The 21,873-nt window shown below is 43.0% G+C and overlaps 1 protein-coding gene across 5 annotated transcripts in view; it reads left to right on the top strand.

Annotated features, from left to right (window-relative positions):
• Positions 1–3,707: 3,707 nt before the first annotated feature.
• CSNK1A1 (casein kinase 1 alpha 1) overlaps positions 3,708–21,873 on the top strand; it is a gene marked incomplete at its 3' end in the record, with an annotated part of 52,431 nt that continues 34,265 nt past the window's right edge. For 2 of the 5 annotated variants that reach the window (XM_084636918.1, XM_084636920.1), the window contains exons 1-2: positions 3,708–4,251; positions 5,041–5,147. In XM_084636918.1, coding sequence (XP_084493044.1) covers positions 4,129–4,251; positions 5,041–5,147 — 230 coding nt within the window. In that variant the 5' untranslated portion in view covers positions 3,708–4,128. The remainder of the gene's footprint in view (positions 4,252–5,040; positions 5,148–21,873) is intronic. The other 3 variants (XM_084636921.1, XM_084636919.1, XM_084636922.1) reach the window with 2 other exon arrangements.

Raw genomic sequence — 21,873 nt, 5'->3', positions numbered from 1 at the left:
CTCTTTCAAATCTTTCAAAACCTCTCTCTGCTGTGATGCCTGTAAGAAGTTAGCTTGAGGGACAGATGGGGATAACTGGCATTTACCTTATATATTTAAAATTATCAAGAGAAAAAATAACAAATGTCTATATGTATATTATAAATTGTGTATGTTTCATCATATCCCCCTATCCAAGTATGATACTTCTTAGATTGTAAGCTCTTCAGGGCAGAGACAGTGGTCTTCATGGGATTCCAATCCTGATTGGAGTCTCTGGGTGCCACTGTAATATAAATATTCAGGGGTGCTGGAACAATTTTTATAGTGAGGGTGCTGAGAGCCATTGAACCAAACTGTAAACTCTATGTATAATGGAAACCACTTCAACCAGGGGCTGTGGCAGCGCCCCTCAGCACCCAAGTTCCAGCACCTATGTAAGTGTTAGTTTTAAACAGTAATAATAACAGTAACTTTTCAGCCATCAGATGGCAGCATTGCACAATTTTGCAGATCTAGAGCAGAGAGGTCAGTAGCACTCAGATACACCCATATATGGTCTATTTATCAGACAACCTGTTTTTCCAGCTCTTCCAAATAAATGTGACTCAAGCCAAACAACTTCCCAACTGCTCAAATCCCTTCAAGAGCAGCTATTAAAAATCCTGTAGAGCTTTAAGTGCTTCTCAGTCCTCCTGAGCTGTTTGCAGATCATGATCAACAGTAACAGCACTGGCAATAGGGGACACAAAGCTCCTTATTTAGAAATGAGTTGAGGGAGTTGTTCTGAGACATCTCAAGTGCCCTTGAAAGTCCAGTTCCCTCCTCCTGTGATATGTATCCGTACTCCTTGGTACAAGATCAATATTCACTTTCAGTGAGAGACCAGTGCAGATATTCTTACTTATGCAAAGAATCAATTACAGAATTTACATGGGAATGAGTTTTGGGTTGACTTTAACTTTGGTTATTTCTTACTGATTCTAAAGTATGTGGATTAGTCCAGAATGTGATCAGTGTTGGTTAAGATCAGTTTTATTTTCATTGCAGGGAGAGATGGGACCAAAGCAAAACTCAGATCCAAATACCCTGAAGCACAAGAAAGTTTGGAGCTGAACTTTGCAGTTCAGGATCATTGCTAACTGCAAGCTTCATCCCCTACTTGGACTTCTCATTCCTCTTGGTTTCCTGCTTTGCAGCCACCTTATAGATAACAAGGGGAGACCAAATGAATTTAGGCAAGTCTCAGAGTTATCACATAGTCACAGCCAATACTTAGGGCTTGTTGACAGAGTGTTCTTCTACCACAATAACTAAACCAATATACAACTCCTAGTGTGATTGCAGATATATCAGGGGAATAAGCTTTACCAGTATAAGCACCTTTATACTGGTATAATTGCATACACACTAGGGGTTGTACCACTTTAACCATATCAGTATAAAGTCACAGCCCTAATCAAAGTGGTTAAATCGATACATAAACTGTGTGTAGACAAGGCCTTAAATTAGGCTCCTTATCATTCATAAGCATGTGGTTAGCAACCCCACCAGCTGAGCTGAAAGGGAGCTTCTGTGGCTGATCCAGTTAGCAAGAGACATGCCAAGTTGGCATCTAATGTATGCTGCTCTTATAATTTGGCTGCATTTCTCTAGGTACTTTCTCAACAGGGCTGGAGGCCTAAATCTTCTCCCAAATTTAGTCTTGCGCGATGGAGCCCATCCTGACAGTGAGTAATAATGAGTCACAAGGAATTCTCAGTTTCATGCTCTTGCAAAAGAATAATGCAGAGAATGGATCGAGAGGACAAAGAAGGAAAGAACATTTAAAAAGGCAGAAAGAAACAGCAGACCCAGAATATATCTGGCTGACACAAAGCAGCTGGTTAAAGAACTCCCGGCAGAAATTTGCAAGGCATCTCCAGCAATTAGTGCTACACACTTTACAATCCAAAAAGACTCGTAGCTGAACCAAGGTTACGAGGTAAATCAAATCATGTCAGACCTACCAAAGAAGGATGATAAAACAGAGGTTGTGTATGCACAAAAACACAAGACAGCTCCACTCCATTCTTAATTCACCCCTATTGTGCTTCTGGGCCTGAGATACTGCAGCAAGAATCTCAGAATAGCAGGGGGACCTTAGGTGCCACATGTTACTCTGAATTTATTTTTCTATACAATGAAGTCAAGCACTTAACATTAATGTACCAAAGGTTTTCGGATTTGATTTAGGATCTGATAAATTGTCAGCAGAGCTTGGATACAATCCACTTTGGGCAATACTCAGAGCTGATGTAAAAGGTGATGTGAATTAAAGGTCATGTGTGTACTGGTTAGAAAGATGGTGTAATTGACATACTGAAGATCAAGAAGGGGGTATGTAGCAGGAAAATTGACTAAGAGGATGGGTACAAAAATCAGATCTATGAATACTCCATTTAAGCATAATGTAACATTACTGCTGCTTTCCTCAATGTGACCCCAAAGCATTAATTATTATTTATAATGCACCTAAGTCAGGTACCTGCTCCAAAGAGGTTCTAGAGGAGATCCATCCACTTATAAAAAGGGCCAAATGTAAGCTGTTGCAACTCCTTTGACTTCAGTGGGAGTGGACCCATTTACACCTGGTCTGACTTTTAGGCCCTTTATATCTTCAAAGTATTCTTCACCTAGGGTCCTCTCAGCCACTTTACAAAGAGCCAACCAACCAGCAATATTTAGCAGATTGGTTTGTGAAATGGACAAAAAGAAGCTGTGCAAAAGAAGTTGTGCAGCCAACTTCTCAGAAGTGGCCACTGATTTTGGATACCTCTGGTTTTGGGTGCCCAAGTGTTGCAATGCCAGCTCTCATGACATTGGTTTTTTTTCTAAAGCCCCAGCACCCAGAGTCACGTGATTAATTGAAGATCTCAGCTTACATTTAAAAAATTGTCTCTATCCTTCATGTCTGCAGAGCCAACTTGAAAATATTAACCTTAGAGGCTCAAAAAACAGATGCCAAACAAAAAAGAACTCAAAATTTAGACTTTTTAAAATCTCATCATTTTTAAGCCAAGCTCGTGATTTTTCTGGGGCTTGACTCATGATTTTTGAATACTCAGCATGAGGAATACTGCCAGCTAGAGACATCGTGGGCCCAATTTTCCAGGGCTGAGTGCTGAGTACCAATTGAGAAGCTCCCCCTAACTGCACTGAATGCTGCAACAGATGCTGAAGATCTCTGAAAATCAGGCTCCAGCTGTCACCAAAAACGGAAGCACCCATAATCAGATGGCCCCCTCTGAGAGTGACTGATTTCTAAGACTGCTAGCCCAGGACCATGGCTCTGCTCTCCCCCAAACAAGGCTGGCTGCCAGAAACAGGCTGCAAAGCCCCCGTGCCCCTCCCTGGCCCCATTCCCACAAAGTTGGCTATGTCAAGTGACAGAGACCCCTTGTGATTTTGAAAGGCCACTGGCCCTTTAAGGCTGAAGGGGGGGGGAACAGGTGAGGGAGGACGGGCGAGCATGCACCCTTTCCTTTTCACCCTTCCGCCTGGTTTCCGAATAGGGTTGTGCGCATGTGCACTTGCGGAAACTGACGCTGCGTGAAGAGCCGAGCTGCTCATTGAATTTGAGTCAACGCCGTCTACGCATGCGCGGTGGCTCAACGTCCTCGCCTGCCCTCTTAGCTTGCACTTGCGCGTTTTGTGTCCTGTCGAACATGCGCAGTAGCTGCCCCGCCCCGTTCCCAGAGTGCCCTGCGCGGTGAAGAAGCGGCGGCCGCAGAGTGGAGGCATTTTGTGTCCGTGATAGCAGCCGCGCGATATACAAGATGGCGGCGGCTGCTGAGTGAAGTACCAGCGGTGGCGGCCGGGATCCGGCGGTGCCAGCTGCGCTCGGACACCCAGAGCCTCCCGGTGCCACTCCCGTATCTCTGGAGCGGGCAGAGAGTGTAGTGGCGCCCGGCCGGGGAGTAGGGCAGAGCCGCGGAGGAGGACGCCCGCCGCAGGGGCCCGGCCTAAGCTGAGCGGCGGGGACCAGATTCCTCCTCCGCTGCCGCCTCCTCCCAGGCGGCGTAGAGCCCCCCCAGGCCCGTTGTTCCAGCGTAGGGCCCCCACCTCACTTCCCCTCAGCGCCGGGAGGGCCGCGAGCCGCCCCTCACCATGGCGAGCAGCAGCGGCTCCAAGGCCGAGTTCATCGTCGGGGGTAAATACAAGCTGGTGCGGAAGATCGGGTCGGGCTCGTTCGGGGACATCTATCTGGCCATCAACATCACCAACGGGGAGGTAAGGGCGCCACGTAGCCCCGCAGGGAGCCCCGGGACTCATCCCTTGAGGGAGTCCCCGCCCCAGTGACCCTCCTCGAGCCGGGGTCTTGTCAGCACAGGGAGCCCAGGCCCCTGTGGTTGGCTTCACCAAGAGATTGGGCGACCCGCGGACCCGCTGCGGTGGTTAGGCCGCTACCAGAGAGAGGCTGGCCGGCCCTTCGCAGGAGAAATTTACCGGATGATAGCACATCGATTCGGGGGATCTCCACTTACCCTGGGGATGGGTGGTAGAGTTAGGAACCTCTCCCCGAAAAACAAATGGGGGTATGTACCTTGCCATCGGCAGCGCAGGGGGCCATCTTCCCCTCCCCCATTCATCTTTTCTGCTTTGAGGGGGCACACACTTACCTGGCACTCAACATATGGTGAGACACACAGAAGGACACCCCCCCACACCCCCCCACTCTTCGGTTTTCTTCTTTTTTCTCTCTCCATCCCACATTTTTCTGAGCCACGAAGAAACAATTCCCATCTCGATTAGTCGTATGGATCTGAAGACTAAACATTTCTAGTCCAATTTCCCTTTCAGGATGGATATTTATGCACAGATCAGCACCGTGTGGATTTTATTTGCAGAGCCTGCTGCTTCTCCATATTATGGATATTGAGCTAGTGTTGTGAGCAGTAGAAAATTTTCCTATATTCCCAAAATTTACTGCAGCAGAGCTCTGAGTGGGAGTGGAGTGCTGTGTCCTCCTAAACCCCTGTACTTGGTGGATGCTCTGATCCCTGTTCCCTCTCACTGCAGGAAGTGGCTGTGAAGTTGGAGTCTCAGAAGGCCAGGCATCCCCAGTTGCTGTACGAGAGCAAATTGTACAAGATTCTGCAAGGGGGAGTTGGCATCCCACACATAAGGTAAGAGTCAAACAAGCTGTGGGACACCAGTATGGGCTCTTGTCCAGTGCGTCAGTTTGTGATGGGGCTCCATGGTTACAGAAGCGGTGAGTGTTTTTACTCAGGATTGATTTAGGAGGTGGAAAAGTGTGTATCCGGTAGAATTAGCAGGATCTCTCCAACCCAGCCTTCCCCATTCCCCCTTACTGCCCTGTAGATTTCAGCCCTTTATGCAGCAATCCCTGAGGAGGGGGAATTCCTGCAGGATTTGTGTTTGGGATTGTAGGCTGGCTTCCGGGGAGGCAGCATTGGAAATGGCTGCTCTCTTTTGTTGTGTTTTTGTTCCAACATGTCTTCCTTCTCTGCTTAGAAAATGGCGGATGGACGTGACTAACCCTTCCCCCATCTTCTGTTGGGACACGGGACATGCTCTGGCATGTACCTCTCCCTTCCATCACATTTTTGTGTCTGGAAGGCTCAGGCCTGCAGAGAACCTCCAGGAGGAATGAAATGGCAGCCCCTTTCTGTTGCCCACAACAGATGCGTCACTGAGCCCTCTAGAGATACAGTGCCAAGATTATTCCTCCCCCTTCCATTTGCTTGTTATGCGGTCTCGGTGTTTCATGCTAGTTGTGAAAACATGTTTTAATACATCAGGGGAGGCTTAGTCAGAACTATTTTTTAAATTTTCTTAGTAGTGAAGCATACTTGAGAATTGGATTAATTTACTAAGACTGGTAGGTCAGCCAGGTGAGCAAGAATAAAGCAAAAGCTGGTGGGTTCCCCTTACTTCAGTATAAAGATGAATGGAAATGTAACTATTTTTATACAAAAACTTTTTATAAAAAGTTGTCACTTTTCAAGAGCCTTCATTAGAAGCTTATTGCATTTAAAATTCTGTGAATTGTGTTTAACATCTGTTGTGTGGTGAGTGTGAAGAAAATCAAAGCTATGTTGTTGGAGTCAGTGGCTACATAAACAAAACTTAGGGGTTTGCAAAGGATAGGGTATTAGTAATAGTTGGGATTGGAAGGATTAGATTTTTATGGTAAATCTTGATAAACATCAATTTCACAGTGTACACACAAACCAAGGAAAAAATATTTCCATCAATAATAGAAATTTACAAATAGACAAAGTAAGAAAAATGCTTCTTGAGAATGTAATTTGATTTAAAGATATTTACGTTGTGTATTTTGAGGTGATGTTTTAATGATTTTGAAGCTTTAACTTTTTGAATCTCAGCATCTGCTCTCATTAAATTATTATTGTCTGATCTCCCAAAATTTCCCGCAACTGTTAAAATTTGATAAATATAGAAAATGTTTAAATTCAATATTAGCCATCAGTTGTAAAAAAATGAAAATTGAACTCTGACAAGCCTAGCTATAGTACACGCTTTGTACCTATTCTTTTCCTTGTTTTATAATACATAATGGGTATAACCCAAGAGATTTTGTAGGACATTGTGACTGGCCGCTGTTATTGTAGGACATGTTTTGTAAATCTTATCGAATACTAATTAGTTTAATGCTTTCCTTCATTTAAAATAAGGACATTTGTGTGTGCCCCCAGTTATGAGCAGTAATATCTCCTGCACATATGCCATAACTATATTGCCGTAGGCTGTGTTGTCCTATATATTTAAACCCTTTATAAAATCAGTATAGTCTTATGTAAGGATAGAGCAAATATACCTGGATGAAGCAAAAAACCTCTAGCTATAAGTGTGAAATCAGAGCTGCACAGATTACGCAGTTTCAATATCCTTTTCAGTTTTAAAAATGAAAGCCTTCCATTGAAGAAATACGTGACATTGTTTATTGAAATGCCACTACTGAAATAGTTGAACATTAAAATGATAACTTGGAAAAACTGCCAAAGTGAACAGGTACTTAATATTTCACTGCCAGTCTGAAAAAACAGGTGTTTTTAGGTAAATGTAAATTGTTATTCTTTAAGTGAAAAACATACCTGTTATGCTACCAACAAATCCTTAATTTAGTATTCTTTCCATGTAGCAGAAGTGAATTACAGTTCAAAGAGATGTCGTCAGGCTTGATCAGTGATAAACAATTTATTACTGTTTTTTACAAGCTGAGATGCTGAAAGTCTACTTAAATAAGATTCTTGTATAAAACTTACCTACTGTTTGAAAATAACAAGATTGATATCACTGAAAGAAAAAACTTGTTTTTAATATTTTGAGTTTTTTCTTTGTGCATTTGACAGTATTTTATATATCCCATTTCACTTTGTATATAGTCAGCAATTTCACCTTTGTTTGTTTTAAATGTGTTTTTTCCACACAACAATAGGGGAATGAACAACTGTTTTAAAGAACAGGAAATGATGGATAATACCACAAAAAATTGATTGGGAGATTTGGCAACTGATATGGTATCTGAAACTACTCAACTCACTACTTTTTTTAAACTGAGGAAAGTTCAGGTTGAGTAATCCCTTAGATTATGTGACTGAAACAATCTCTGGTCAATTTCACTTTGAGGTTCTCACAGCCCTAGTCCTACCATAGGGTGTTCTGCAAAATGCTACCTTTCAGAACATCTGCCCTCATTCGAAATTCTTCCACAGCACTTCTGCTGGGTTTAAATCTTGCGTGGGGGGATGTATTTTAGCCACACACTTCTTCTTTTGGCTGGCATCCTGCTCGATGATATCTGGTGACAGTTGCAGTGAGAGAACCTAAAATAAAGTGCTTCTTATTTTGCGTTTTCTACTTTAACATCAGAGAAGGGCAATAACAATTTGTTCAAGAAAGTTCTTGTCCACAAACATGAAGATGATGGAATTTGATTCAGGCCAAATACTTGTTTCTGTGAATGAAGATGAATAACCTGACTTACAACATGGAATGTGTCACTAGAACACCCATCAAGGATACGTACATTGTACAAAGAATTAATTTGTGACTTTGATCCTGGTGATGTCCATAGAGTGTGCATATTGTGCTTGATTTACCAGTATGTCTCTTTAGACGCATGTGATCTGGTACGCTTTAAATGCACTCTTGTCTGGAAAATGTTTGACTTTTATATTTAGTTTAGTTTTCGGTTAAATATTCTGACAGTACACCACATCAGCACTATGGCAGAATGTGTGTATCTGAACAGTTGGAATAGAATTGAGTTGTGCTCTGCTGGAGGAGAATGTTAAGGAAAATTTAATCCTTTTTTTTTTCTTCATAAGTCAGGCAAGTTTTAAAACTGTTATAAAACCTTACAGCTGCACTCTATTAAAGTAGTCATAGCAGGAGGCATTGTGATCCAGTGGATATGGCACTTGACAGGGAATCGAGAGCTCATTCCTGGCTTTGCCACTGGCTTGTCGTATAACCTTGGAAATGTCACTTTATCGTTCTGTACTTCAGTTTCCCCATCTGTAAAACCGAGGTAATACTTTACAAAAGAATGCAAGATTACATTTGACAACCTGGGGAAAAGCCAGAGGAGTGCTACAGAAACAATTAAAGTTTTAGAAAACATGACCTATGAGATAACATTGGGGAAGAAAATGGGGATGTTACATCTGGAGAAGAGAAGATTGGGGTTGGGGGGCATAAGTCTTCAAGAATGTAGAAAGTTGTTGCAAAGAGGAGGGGGATAAATTGTTCTCCTTACACACTGAGGACAGGGCAAGAAATGATGAGCTTAAATTGCAGCAAGGGAGATTTATATTAGACGTTAGGAAAAGCTTCCTAACTATAAGGGTAGTCAAGCACTAGAACAAATTATGTAGGGAGGTTGTGGAATCTCCGGCAGTTGGAGACTTTTAAGAACAGATTAGTCAAACATATCAGGAATGGTCTAGATCGGGGTGGGCAGACTATGGCCTGGGGACCACATCTGGCCCTTCAGATGTTTTAATCTGGCCCTTGAGCTCCTGCCAGGGAGCAGGATCCAGGGCTTGCCCCGCTCTATGCGTGCTGTGGCTCCGTGCGCCTCCCGGAAGCAGCAACATGTCTGCCCTCCGTCTCCTACGCATGGGGCAGACGGGGCTCTGCATGTTGCTCCCACCCCAAGCGCCAGCCCCGCAGCTCCCATTGGCTGGCAACCGCAGTCAATGGGAGCTGCAGGGGTGGCGCTTGTGGACGGAACAGCGTGCCGAGCCGCTTGGCCACGCCTCCACAAAGGAGACAGAGGGGAGATGTACCGCTGCTTCTGGGAGCTCCTTATGGTAAGCGCTGCTCGGAGCCTGTACCCCTGACCCCCTCCATCATCCCTTCCCTAGCCCTGATTTCCTTCCAAACCTCTCAGTCCCACTGTCGTGGACCCCAGAGCCTGCACCCCCAGCCAGAGCCCTCACTCCACTACCTGCACTCCAACCCTCCCGCACCCTGAATTCCTCATTTCTGGTCCCACCCCAGGGCCCGCACCCCAATCCCAATTTTGTGAGCATTCGTGGCTCGCTATACAATTTCCATGCCCAAATGTGGCCCTCGGGCCAAAAAAGTTTGCCCACCCGGTCTAGATAATACTTGGTCCTGCCTCAGTGCAGCAGCCTGGACTAGATAACCTATCGAGGAACCTTCCAGTCCTGTGTTTCTATGAATCAGTGTTGAGACCTGTGTATAAAAAACACTAGATAAGCAACATCTGAAGCATAACTTTGTTATGCTTATACAAGAAATAAAATGGTACGTCTGAGTTACTAAAGTAAAGATTATGCAGGCTAGCTTCTGAAAAACATGTTGGGCCTTCTTAGGCCTAGCCTACAGTAGAAAATTCGGTTGATTTAACTGTGTCCATTGGGGTGAAAAATCCACACCCTGGAGCGGCATTGTTAAGCCAACCTATGTGCCTGTGTAGACGGCTAGGTTGATGGAAAAATTCTTCTTTTGACCTACCTACCACCTGGGGTGGTGGACTACTTGTATTGACAGGAGAACCCTTCCTGTTGCCGTAGGTAATGTTACACTGAAGTGCTACGCTTAAGTGTAGATATACCCTACATATATCAAAGCAGTAAACACGGAAGTGCAGTTATTAATACTTTTGCAATAAGAGGAAGTCTCTGTTTAATATTCAGCTCTCTTGCACCTTAGATGCAAGTGCAGAAACATGCTTAGATACATCCAATAAAACCAAGATGACTAGACTTGGTCTTCCAGATATGTTAAGATAAATTAGCAAAAAAAAAAAACCCTTACATGCATTCATAATGTATAAAGAAGCAAAAGGGCAAAATCCAATTTTAAAATACATTTTTGAATGTCACCTCAGAGCTGAGAAAGCTGACGGTACATGAATCCTCAGCCATCCCTGTAAACAGGTCAGGTTGGAGACTTTGCAATCCTTATGTTTAAGATAAAAAAACACAGTCAGATTTGGGCAGGAAAGGTTTTGCTTTATGGTGTAAAAGAAATCTTGAAAAAAGGGCACAGCTGTTATTCTATACTCCCACCATGCAGACCCCTTCAAATATTAAGAATTTGAAACTAGTTCAGAGTACAAGGAACTATATAAATGCACTAGTAGTTAAACAGTGTAATGCGTGTTATTTACATTTATTGTGCAACATGAATTTCATTTTTGGTTGACAGAACTTGAATCAAGGTTACACTTCTTTAACTGATTTTGTGCCCTAAAGCAGCTCTGATGGACTGAATGAAATGAAAAGGCCACATTCTTCTGGCAGGTTTATCCAGATGGTTCTAGGGCATTGTCAGTCTGCTTCTTGTACTGGCAATCATTTTCATCTGTTACTTTCTTGTTTAATTGATCACATTAATTTGGGGTATTTGAGTTTGTACCAGATGCCTTGGTTCTGGCTGGCTGTATATTTGGCTGGTGGCTTGTTCTGAACTTTTTTTTGTATTAATTTATTGTAACTTAAATGTCTTTCAAGATGCACCCTCTACATATTTTTAAATAGGTTTTCTTTGGGTAGAGATTTTTCTTGAGGATTAGTTGTTCAGATGAATTGACAGGATCTGGCTGTATTTGGAATGGATGATGTATCTGCTCCTTGGTTACAGCCAATCATGAGTAACATATTAAATGTTGCATTTATTTATTGAGGGCAGAACTAAGGCTGTGGCTACATGAGGAAGCCATTGCTCTTGTGTAGACAAGGCATAATAACACACATGGATAGGTGATAATTAATGGCACTGAAAATATACCAATGGTTCTTTGAATTCCAAGACTACTGAAAAAATATGTATTGTGTATATCATAGCTTTCCTTCCACCCAGCTTAATGTTCAAACCTGTTTTATATTCTACAGGTGTTGAGGCATGTTTATGCCAATTTTCATATTCCTTAATGCAGGGGGAGTGGAAGGAGAAGGTTGAAGCTTCTTACTGCTTCCCATCATCTTCATGGAAAGCAAATTCTAGAAAGACTGTTATGATTAACCTTATTCTCCTGATATGACCTACCAGGTTCAGAGAAGTTTGCACTATGTTCTCACTGTAGGAGTCTTAATACCCCACTAAGCATATGAAGCTGACTAAAGTGACATTTTAATTTAGTCGTAAGTAGAATCGCACCATTGTATGGAGCTATTCAAATTTAACATTTATCATGGGTCCTTCCTAACTCATAAAATGAGTAAAACCTACTCTGGCATTAAGCCTTAAGAGTGCAATATGTGCAGTTAGATGTGTAGTGATGTAAAGGACATTGGAAATGTATTAATTTAAAACCATTCAAATTTATAAATATTATAGCTTATGATAAAGCACCCTTCTAACAGGGTGTCCTGAAACATCTTAAAAATGTTCAAGGGTCTTTTGGCTTTAGCGTTCACTAGTATCTCCCATAATAATGGACTATTCAGGGAAACGGTGAAACTGAGTTACATAAAGTGCTGTCAAATGCACAAAGTAAATTGAAAAAAGTTACTTAATAGTAATCCTAGAGTTTTATTAATAATAGTAGATGCATAATTTTCAGACATCTTTTCAAGTGAATGTCCCTTTAAGCAGTGTTTTATACAAGTTAAATATTTTAATCAGTGAGGATGCATTCTCAGCTTGGAACTGCTTATTTGAAATCATAAGACAGGGCTTGAAAAACAGACCTGCTAGCCAGATACTAATATGAGACATGGAGAGGGCACAACTGTAACTTCCACTGGCAGTGCTCTGGTGAGAAAAGTCCATTTTTGTGAGCTGCTGGAACGAGGTAGGGTCCTGTCAATGGATTCTGTTTCATATTTGTAGGCGTGTATGACTCCCCTGTCACTTTTTTTCCCTTCCAGCAGCTGATGCTTTTCTTTTTGTGGCAGAGCCTTTTGGCTGACAAGGAGGGTAATCTCTTCTATTGAATAGGGATAGCTTCAGTCTTTTTTTAGATCTTCTCTTATACTTGGTTCTGTCTACCTCTGCTCACACTTTTATCTAGCAGAAGCAGATACCAAGGTAGCCAACAGTTTTGTCAGTTTCAATATATGTGGCATCCTGTATGCAGTAATTAAACTGACCAGTTTTGTCAGTTTTCATCCTGCTTGGGAAAGCTGAGCGGCACTAGAGCAATATAAAGACTTGGGATGAAAGCACTCCATGGGTTTCTCCTTATATTGGAGGATTACCTTTGCAACCAAAAAGGCAGGAAGGCTTAATTTCTGTAGAAACATACATAGAAACAATTTACCAGATGTAGATTTTCTGCCTTAAGCAGTTAGTAAAATAGCAAGTCAATCACTTAGAAGTGCATATGCAGCATGGAGAATTCTAGTCAATTTAAACCATCAGGTTGCATGGTATTTATGGGAATGAGTTGCACTAGCATACTTCAAATATTTGAAGTGTGTCTTAGCTGTACAAAACAGTCACAATATTTTATTTATAGTAACTCTTTAACTTTCCTATAGAAAGTGTTTAGTTGCCACTTCTTAATTTAGTACTTGGGTGGCCTAATTTATAACTAATGTTAGTTGCCACAGTGAGTGATATCTGCTAAATATTTCACTTGACTGTACCAGTTATCCCATATTATGTTAATTGCATTTGTATTCCTGACTTAGTTGGTCAACAATTAACAATTGTTTTTCCAGCTTTATGGAAGAGAACATACAAGTCAATATGGAGAAGCTAACACATAGGCAGTTCAGTCTCAAATGTCTCATGGTGACGGGCTCTATTTTTCTTATATACACTCTATGCATTACATTATTGCTGCCTCTGGAGAGGTTGAATTAGCAAGTGTAAAGAATCCAAACTTTTGGTACATTGGCATACTTGTTTGCTGTGAAATTTTCCTCCCTCTGTAATAGTTGAGAAGTGACTGCCATAATGAAACTGTATATTTGAAACGGAAAGATGTTAAGGAACTAGTTGCTTGGTGCCAGTCAGAATAATTGTAGGCTAAAGCAGTATAGGATACTGACAAAACATAAGGAACCAAGACAAATAAATGTGTGTAGTGTCCTGGTAGAGGTATGAAATCCATATGCCTAAGTTGTGCTGGATGTCAATAAGTTATCACTGATATTTTCAAGTAGTCCGTTTCATTAGATGTAGTCTGAGATAAAACGCATTTGAGTAAACAAGATCTAAAGCTGTAGTGATATGTTTGAACTTTAGTTTATAACAGCTTTGTTTGCATTTCCTCATGCACTCAAATGCACAGTTGTGCTTCTTGTGTCTAAGGCTGCTAACATGGCTACTTTCTGCTTCAGTTTTATTGTGTTTAGTAACATGATGTACTTCTTAACTGTCACTAAGAATGCCTTTGAGATTGCTTTGAGATTATTCCTTTGAGTCCTTTATGCCAGTGTTTGAGTTTTAAGTTTGTGCCCCAGTTAAGGGCAGATCTATATGTTTGAGAACTCTTAGATGGGTATTTATCTGAAGATGGAATGGCTTTTTCTGCTCCTTGAAGTTATGTGAATGCTGTTTATACTTGCCTAATGATTTGGAATTTAGCTCTTAACTGCTATTTTGTGGAACGGTGGAAGTGGTACAACATGGTCTGAAATCAGGCCTAGAATTTCACTGGCTGTTTGGCTAACATAGAAACAAGTGGTTTCATCTACTTCTGCTCCTACACGTGGCTTTCTTCCTTCTCCCGCTGTTAAATACTCTAGTGAGTCCTTCCTCACACAAGATTGAATGTACAGTCTACTTTAGGAGGTAACATTTGACCATAAAATTACTGCTTTGATAATTGAACAGAATTGCTTTTTGTTAGTAAACTTGCTATTGTGACATCTGGTTTCTCAAGATGTTCTAAATATTAATTTGTCACTGGCCATATTCTTGTAACATGTATTCACTAACACCAGGGTTTTGACAATGAAAAGTTCCAAAATGTATGTTATAGCTAGGGCCCTACCAAATTCACTGCTGTGAAAAACACGTCACTGACCCTGAAATCTGGTCTCTTGTATGTTTTTACCCTATACTATACAGAATTCATGAGAGAAACCAGTGTTTCTCAAACTGGGGGTCCTGACCCAAAAGGAGGTTGTGTGGGGCGGGTGTCATAAGGTTATTGTAAGGGGGTTGCAGCATTGCCACCCTTACTTCTGTGCTGCCTTCAGAGCTGGCTTGCCGGAGGGACGGGCTCAGCTCTGAAAGCAGTGCAGAAGTAAGTAGGGTGACCAGATAGCAAGTGTGAAAAATCAGGCAGGGTGGGGGTAATAGGAGCCCATATAAGACAGCCCTAAATATTGGGACATCTGGTCACCCTAGAAGTAAGGGTGGCAACCTAACCATCAGAGGAGAAAGTTTTGGAATAGCTTTCCAAGGGAAGCAGTGGGGGCAAAAGATCTATCTGGCTTTAAGATTAAACTTGATAAGTTTATGGAGGAGATGGTATGATGGGATAACATGGTTTTGGTAATTAAATAATCATGGTAAATAGGCCTAATGGCCTGTGATGTGATGTTAGATGGGGTGGGATCGGAGTTACTCAAGAAAGAATTTTCTGTAGTATCTGGCTGGTGAATCTTGCCTATATGCTCAGGGTTTAGCTGATCGTCATATTTGGGGTCGGGAAGGAATTTTCCTCCAGGGCAGATTGGAAGAGGCCCTGGAGGTTTTTTTGCCTTCCTCTGTAGCATGGGGCACTGGTCACTTGTTGGAGGATTCTCTGCTCCTTGAAGTCTTTAAACCACAATTTGAGGACTTCAATAGCTCAGACATGGGTGAGAGGTTTTCGCAGGAGTGGGTGGGTGACATTCTGTGGCCTGCACTGTGCAGGAGGTCAGACTAGATGATCATAATGGTCCCTTCTGACCTTAGTAGCTATGAATACTGTGACCCCCTTACAATAACCTTGCAACCCCCCAGCTCCTCCCCCCCCCCCCCATTTTGGGTCAGGACTCCTACAGTTACAACACTTAAAATCTGAAATTTCACAATATCTGAAATCATGAAATTAACAATTTTTAAAATGCCATCACTGTGAAATTGACCAAAATGGACCATGAATTTGGTAGGGCCCTAGTTGTAGCCAACTTAAAAGCAGTTGCTGTTTAAAGGATGATGCCTTGGTGGAACTAAGTACAGTAATTGTGTACCTACCACTGTGGTATCAACACTTTCATTTGCTTTCCTCAAGGTTAGTCATTAAAGAAATAAAAACCATGGGTTTGCTGAGTAAGCACTAAGGTGAATCATGTGACTTGGCATAATGCCTGCTTGCCCATCTGGGAGCTGCAAACCAAATAGTTTCTCACACCACAGTATCACATGACTGAATTCCCCAGCATAGTGACACAGACATTGAAACACAGGAGGTTACAAACAAGTTTTCCAATTCTGCCTATGTATGTTACACTGCTTTACTATAGTAAAAATGTGCTAATGCACATATATGGCTGGAAGGTTTGTATATTTTTGCAAGTCTTTGATGCCATGTAAGGTTTTTTAATTTGAAAGTTTCTCTTTAATCAGTACCTTTGAATAGTTCATTTTAATGAATATGAAATTTTCAGCCCATTGGAAAGTAGGGAAGTGTGCAGGGATGCATACAGTTGTAAATCTGACTACTGCCCCAGCTCTGCAGCCTTAAAACTCTCAAGGCTACCTCAATTTCTGATCTCCCAGATTTCTTACCCCCTATAAACAAGGTGTACTTTACTAACTTGAGTGCAGCCTATATCTAGGGTTGGCAGAATTTGATTTTTCTTTTTTGATTATTTTGACTGATAATATCAATATTTGTGTTTAAGTGTTTTAGATTTTTATCAATTTAAATTTTTCAGTTGTGGAAAGCTGTTTGTGGAACAAGACAATGGGGAGGTCAGACAGTAATTGTTTAATAACAGTAGACGTTGATTCAAAAAGTTAAAGATTTATAACTGTTAAAATGCAAATTGTCAGCATCACATCAAAATATACAATGTAAATATCCTTAAAGCAAACTAAGTTCTCAAGCATCATTTTTCTTTCTTTGCCGATCTGTAAATTTTGATCATCATTGATGAACATATATTTTCATTAGTTTGTGTGTGTACGGTGAAATCACCATTTATTGACACTTCTGATTAAAAATTTGATCATTCGAAGACTACCAGTAAATCCGTAGCCATGTCCTGAAGTAACATGACTGTTTAGCTAAACGTTGTAAGTATATTTTCCAAGGGTTTGCTTGTGAGAGCCAAGTTTCTGCATTCTTTACTATTAGTTTCCAATAGTAGCAGCTACCAAACAAACCTTGAATGGACAAGATGTAGCCTCACTTCTTAATCCAGTTTTTCCTGGAAACATTACAGGAAAATGAAGTCTTTGATTTGCAGTGTTTAGCAAAGCCAAACACTGAATATTTCAGATCTCCTTTACCAAACCTTTCAAATTAACTGGTTATGTGAATCAATAGGAATTATTTCTGCCTTCTTACAATTTAAGAAATGAAAGTGGTGGTGAAATACTACCGCATTTTCCAACATAAATTCCTTTTAGAAAGTTGTTGCAGAACTAGCTTTGCTTTAGACCAGGGAGACTAAATATTAAAAGCCTGTTAAGAACCCTTGATAAATACTGAAATCATTTATTTTAGAATCGGTTATGAGGACAGGGTTTCTTTCTGTGTTTTAAAAAATCCCCAAACAAAATCTGCCTCTTGTGTATTCTAGAATGCCTGCATATGACCCATAAAGGACATAATCCACCCAAAACATAGTTTGTTTTGGTGGGAGGGAGAATACGTTGAGATTTTAGCAAAAATCTAAAACTGGACTGTAGTCTGGGTGAATGATCCTAGTCCACTTCTTGATAACTGTCTATTTAAAAACAAAATCTATGCCTTGTTGGAAAAAAATCCTACATCTTCCAACAATTCATGGACCTCACTGAGATATACCTGCACGTTTTGGATGGGGTCAGTTACCTTTTTATTTTTGATAGCAGGAATCCAGCATATTGCTTCCTTGCTTTGTATAATCCTTAATTTAACTTAAATAAAAACATGGCTGAAATTAGCATTCAGTTTCTACATTTGAGGCAAACCTAAGCACTTAGTGAAACATGTTTGGGCAGAAGCGAGGTGGAGCTATCCTAGTGAATCATCTATTTGCTCATACAATGTATGAGGGTTGGATGGAGGGATTGAAATGCTTTTCAAAGCAAGTAGGAAGCAACTTCTCTGGAAAGTCTGCCCAAACGCTTGATACCTCTAAATATACATCCCAAAACACACTGACCTCTTATTTCTTATGTTGAATTAAGCAGCTTTTTTAGTTCTAAACTAGTTCATCAGCTCCATTGTTAATGTGCTCATTTCCTGTGTTAAGTTTTAAATAATAGAAATGTGGGGTTGGAAGGGATCTTGAGAGGTCATCTAATACAGCCCTCCTGCGCTGAGTCAGGGCCAAGAACACCTATATCCGAGATGTTTTTAAATCACATCCCACCTTAGCATTGTTTTTCCTGGACTTGTCCCTCCCTACCCCCTAAAATTTGCTTTTGAATGAGAGGCAAGCATCAGGATGCAATGCCACAGTACCCCCCTACATTTACTATAATTACTGAACTATTAGAAGGTTTGTCAAACCCCTTAAAAGTTGGACCCCCTCCCCAGGTTGAGATGATCAGTCCTAGACCATCTCTGATACGTTTGTCTAACCTATGCTTAAAAACCTACAGTGATGAGATTTGTTTAAAAACACTTGGGTTGCAGGATGATGCATATATTTTCAGTATGCTTCACTGCTATTTGACATAAAAGGAATGTGGACTCTGAAATTGTGGGTGCTATTCCAGGTTCTGAAGGGAATATTCACAAGTGGCTTCAGACCCTTCTGTCCTGACCTCTCCAGCCTGTTTGTGTCTAGCCTCTGTCCCCTTAGCTCCTCATCCCTCTGCATTCCAGTCAAGTTGTTCCTCCTTCTCCTTCTTAGGTCCCAGCAGAGGGAGTATGAGAAACTCAGTTCCCAATGCATGTTGTGACAGTGGCTCTTGCCAGGTGGAAGGAGCAATAGCAGGAAAGTCTGTTCTACCCCTGCAGCATGCCCATTAGAGAGAGAATCTTTGGAGAATGTAACTGCCAAACCAGGTGCTGAGACTTTCAGAAGCTCATAACTTGGTCAAATTTCAGTTGCTTATAACTTTACCAAAATGTAACTGTTTGGGTTGAAAATGGTCTTACAATGGACAGTGTTGGGTAACCTTGTCTATTTTAGACTGTGCAGGGAACAATACCTATAATGCAAACAAAATATAGTACTTTTTGGAAGGGAAACTGGAACCTAAAAGCTTCTTACAGTGGTCTTGACTGTTTTATGTGTTCTGTCAAAGGCAAAAACTGACTCGCTACTTCAAAAACTAGTAGATTAGCATCTATAGGGCATTGCATAACTACTGTATAGTGCTGGCTATGGTGTTGTCTGGGTTTCTTCTGGTCCTACTTTCTGTCTTGAAGTAGGTGAAAAAATTTGACATCAAGAACTCTACTTAAAGTTTAGAAAGTGGACCCGTCCAGGAGTTCCAGTAAAGAATTTAAGGTCTAATGCAGGGGTCGGCAACCTATGGCACGCGTGCCAATTTTTAATGGCACGCTGCTGCCTGCCGGGTCCCAGCTGCTGGCCCCACTCAGCCCGCTGCTGAACCCAGGCCAGCAGCTGGCTGAGCTGGGCTGGTGACCAGGATCCTGGCAGGAAGCAGCGTGCCATTAAAAATCCTGCCCGCCCCGGCCTGCTCTTTTCCGCCCCCCTGCGGGGGCAGGGTGAAGAAGCTTGGTTCTGCCAGCTGCAGGGCAGGCAAAGTCCCCCCCTCTTCCGTGGGTGTGCTGGGTTCCTGCCCCTCCTCCTCTCCTTCCCTGCCGCTGATCAGCTGATGGCCCTTGTGAGGGAGAAGCGGAGCTGGGAGCAGCAGTGTGCTTGCTGCTCCGGGGAGGAGGTGGAGAAGAGGTGGCAACGTGGTCTTGGGGAAGGGGGGTGGAATCAGGACATATCCCCTCCAGCCCCTGCCATGAGCTGCTCTGAGCAGAGGGCTGGGAGCACCCCCAGGACCCTAGCCCACGCCCTCTGCCCTGACCCCTAAACTCCCCGACCCCTGCCCTGACTCCTGCAGCCCCCACACATACCCAGCCCCTCCCACACCCCATGCCCTGACTCTTGCACCCTCCACATTCCCACCACCACCCCAAGCACCAAACGGGAGCTCCTGCAAACCCCCCCCCCCACACACAAACACATTCCCACCTGCACCCCTAGCACCAAATGAGAGCTGCCCTGCTAAGCACTCCACGCCCAACCCTCCTGCCCCAACCTTGAGCCCCCTCCCTCATTCTAGCTCATGGCCAGACCCTACACCCCAACCCCCAGCCTGCTCCTTTACCCCCAGCCCTGTGCTCAGTGCACTCCCACCCACAGCTCAGTGCAGAAAGAGAGGAAGAGAATGGGCTAGAACCAGGGAGAAGGTAGTACCCACTCTATGTAGGCAGGGCCAGGATCCCAGACCAGCAGCGGGCTGAGTGGGGCCGGCAGCCAGGACCCTGGCTGGCAGGAGCCGGCGGACGGAACCCCAGACTGGCAGCGGGCTGAGCCGCTCAGCCCGCTGCCGGTCTGGGGTCCCAGCCCCGCTCAGCCCGCTGCCGGTCTGGGGTCCCAGCCCCGCTCAGCCCGCTGCCGGTCTGGGGTCCCAGCCCCGCTCAGCCCGCTGCCGGTCTGGGGTCCCAGCCCCGCTCAGCCCGCTGCCGGTCTGGGGTCCCAGCCCCGCTCAGCCCGCTGCCGGTCTGGGGTCCCAGCCCCGCTCAGCCCGCTGCCGGCTCCTGCCAGCCAGGGTCTTGGCTGCAGGCCCCGCTCAGCCTGCTGCTGGCCTAGGTGAACGGAACCCCAGGTTGGCAGCGGGCTGAGCGGGCCAGCAGCATAAGATCTACATTTTAATTTAATTTTAAATTACTCTTCTTAAACGTTTTGAAAACCTTGTTTACTTTACCTATGGCAATAGTTTAGTTATATAATATATAGACTTGGAGAGAGAGAGACCTTCTAAAAAAACATTTAAAATGTATTACTGGCATGTGAAACCTTAAATTTAAGTGAATACATGAAGACTGCACACCACTTCTGAAAGGTTGCTGACCCCTGGTCTAATGGCTAATTGAGCTTTTTACTATATCTTCATAAGACCATCATGAATAACTGGTTCAGAAGCTTCTATGCCAAAGAACAGATGGACTCAGAGTGCCTGAAATTGTTGTACAACTAAAGGATTCTTTGAAAAGTAATTTCAAGTTTCATTATAAGACAAGATAGTTGGTCCCAAGCCAAACTGATCTCTCCTTCATGTCAGTCCAGTTGTTTACTGCTCAGGAGTGCCTTTGCTCTGCTTTAAACTTTATGGTGTAGATGTGTCTGGGTAACATGCCAAATTTGAGTGATTTGCCTAGGTAATATAGGTGGTTCATTACTATTAGGATGCCAGCTTGTATAGGCTCTTAGTGGTTGGCATACTCAGTAATTTCTACATTGAACCCAATAGCCTGTAGTTGATCTAGAGCTTACCTTCCATACGTCCAGTATTGACTTAGACCTGTGTTCATTGTGAATCAACCACATCCTGTAGTAAAGTATTCCAGTGGCTAATTACTTCCATTATAACAAATTTGTGCCTTATATCACAACTCATTTTTTTTTTTTGTAAAGTCAACGTCCAACCATTAGATTTCTTTATGAAGTCTCTAGACCAAGGGTTCTTAAACTTCATTTCGCCACGACTCACTTCTGACAAAAATTGCTACATGACCCCAGGTCGGGGAACTGAAGCCGAAGCCTAAGCCCTGCTGCCCTGGGCAGTGGGGCCAGGACCAAAGCCAGAGCTCCGCTGCTCTTGAGGGAGGGTAGGGGGTGTCAATGCCTAATCCCTTCAGCCCCAGGCAGGCGGCATGTAACTTGAAGCTACCCCCACACACACTCGGGGCTGGAGTGCTTGAACTTCAGCCCTGGGCCCCAGCAAGACTAATGCCAATCCTTGGCAACCCCATTAAAACGGGGTCTTGACCCACTTTGTGGTCCCGACCCACAGTTTGAAAACTGCTGCTCTAGACTAAAGAGCCTCTTACATCTTCTCCCTGTGTATGTATTTTAAGAATGTGATCAGTTTGTCTTTCAACCTTCTGTTCCATAAACTATAAGTTACACTTCCAGCCTCGCTGTATGGCATATTTTTCTGATGTTGAATCATTCTTGTGGCTCCTGTCTAAGTCCTTTCAAAGTGTTGACACCTGCCTGGTAGTGGTCTCATCAGTGTCATATACAGTGCCTCCTTAATCCTCCTATTCATGTTGGCCCTCTTTAGCTGTAGCATCACACTGGTAGCCTGTATTCAGTTGGT

This window comes from Lepidochelys olivacea (genome assembly GCF_965140295.1).
Source record: "Lepidochelys olivacea isolate rLepOli2 genome assembly, chromosome: 8".
In the NCBI taxonomy this organism is placed as follows: Eukaryota; Metazoa; Chordata; order Testudines; family Cheloniidae; genus Lepidochelys; species Lepidochelys olivacea.
Note: the sequence above shows the minus strand (reverse complement) of the source record. Positions and strands in the feature narration are given on the sequence as shown.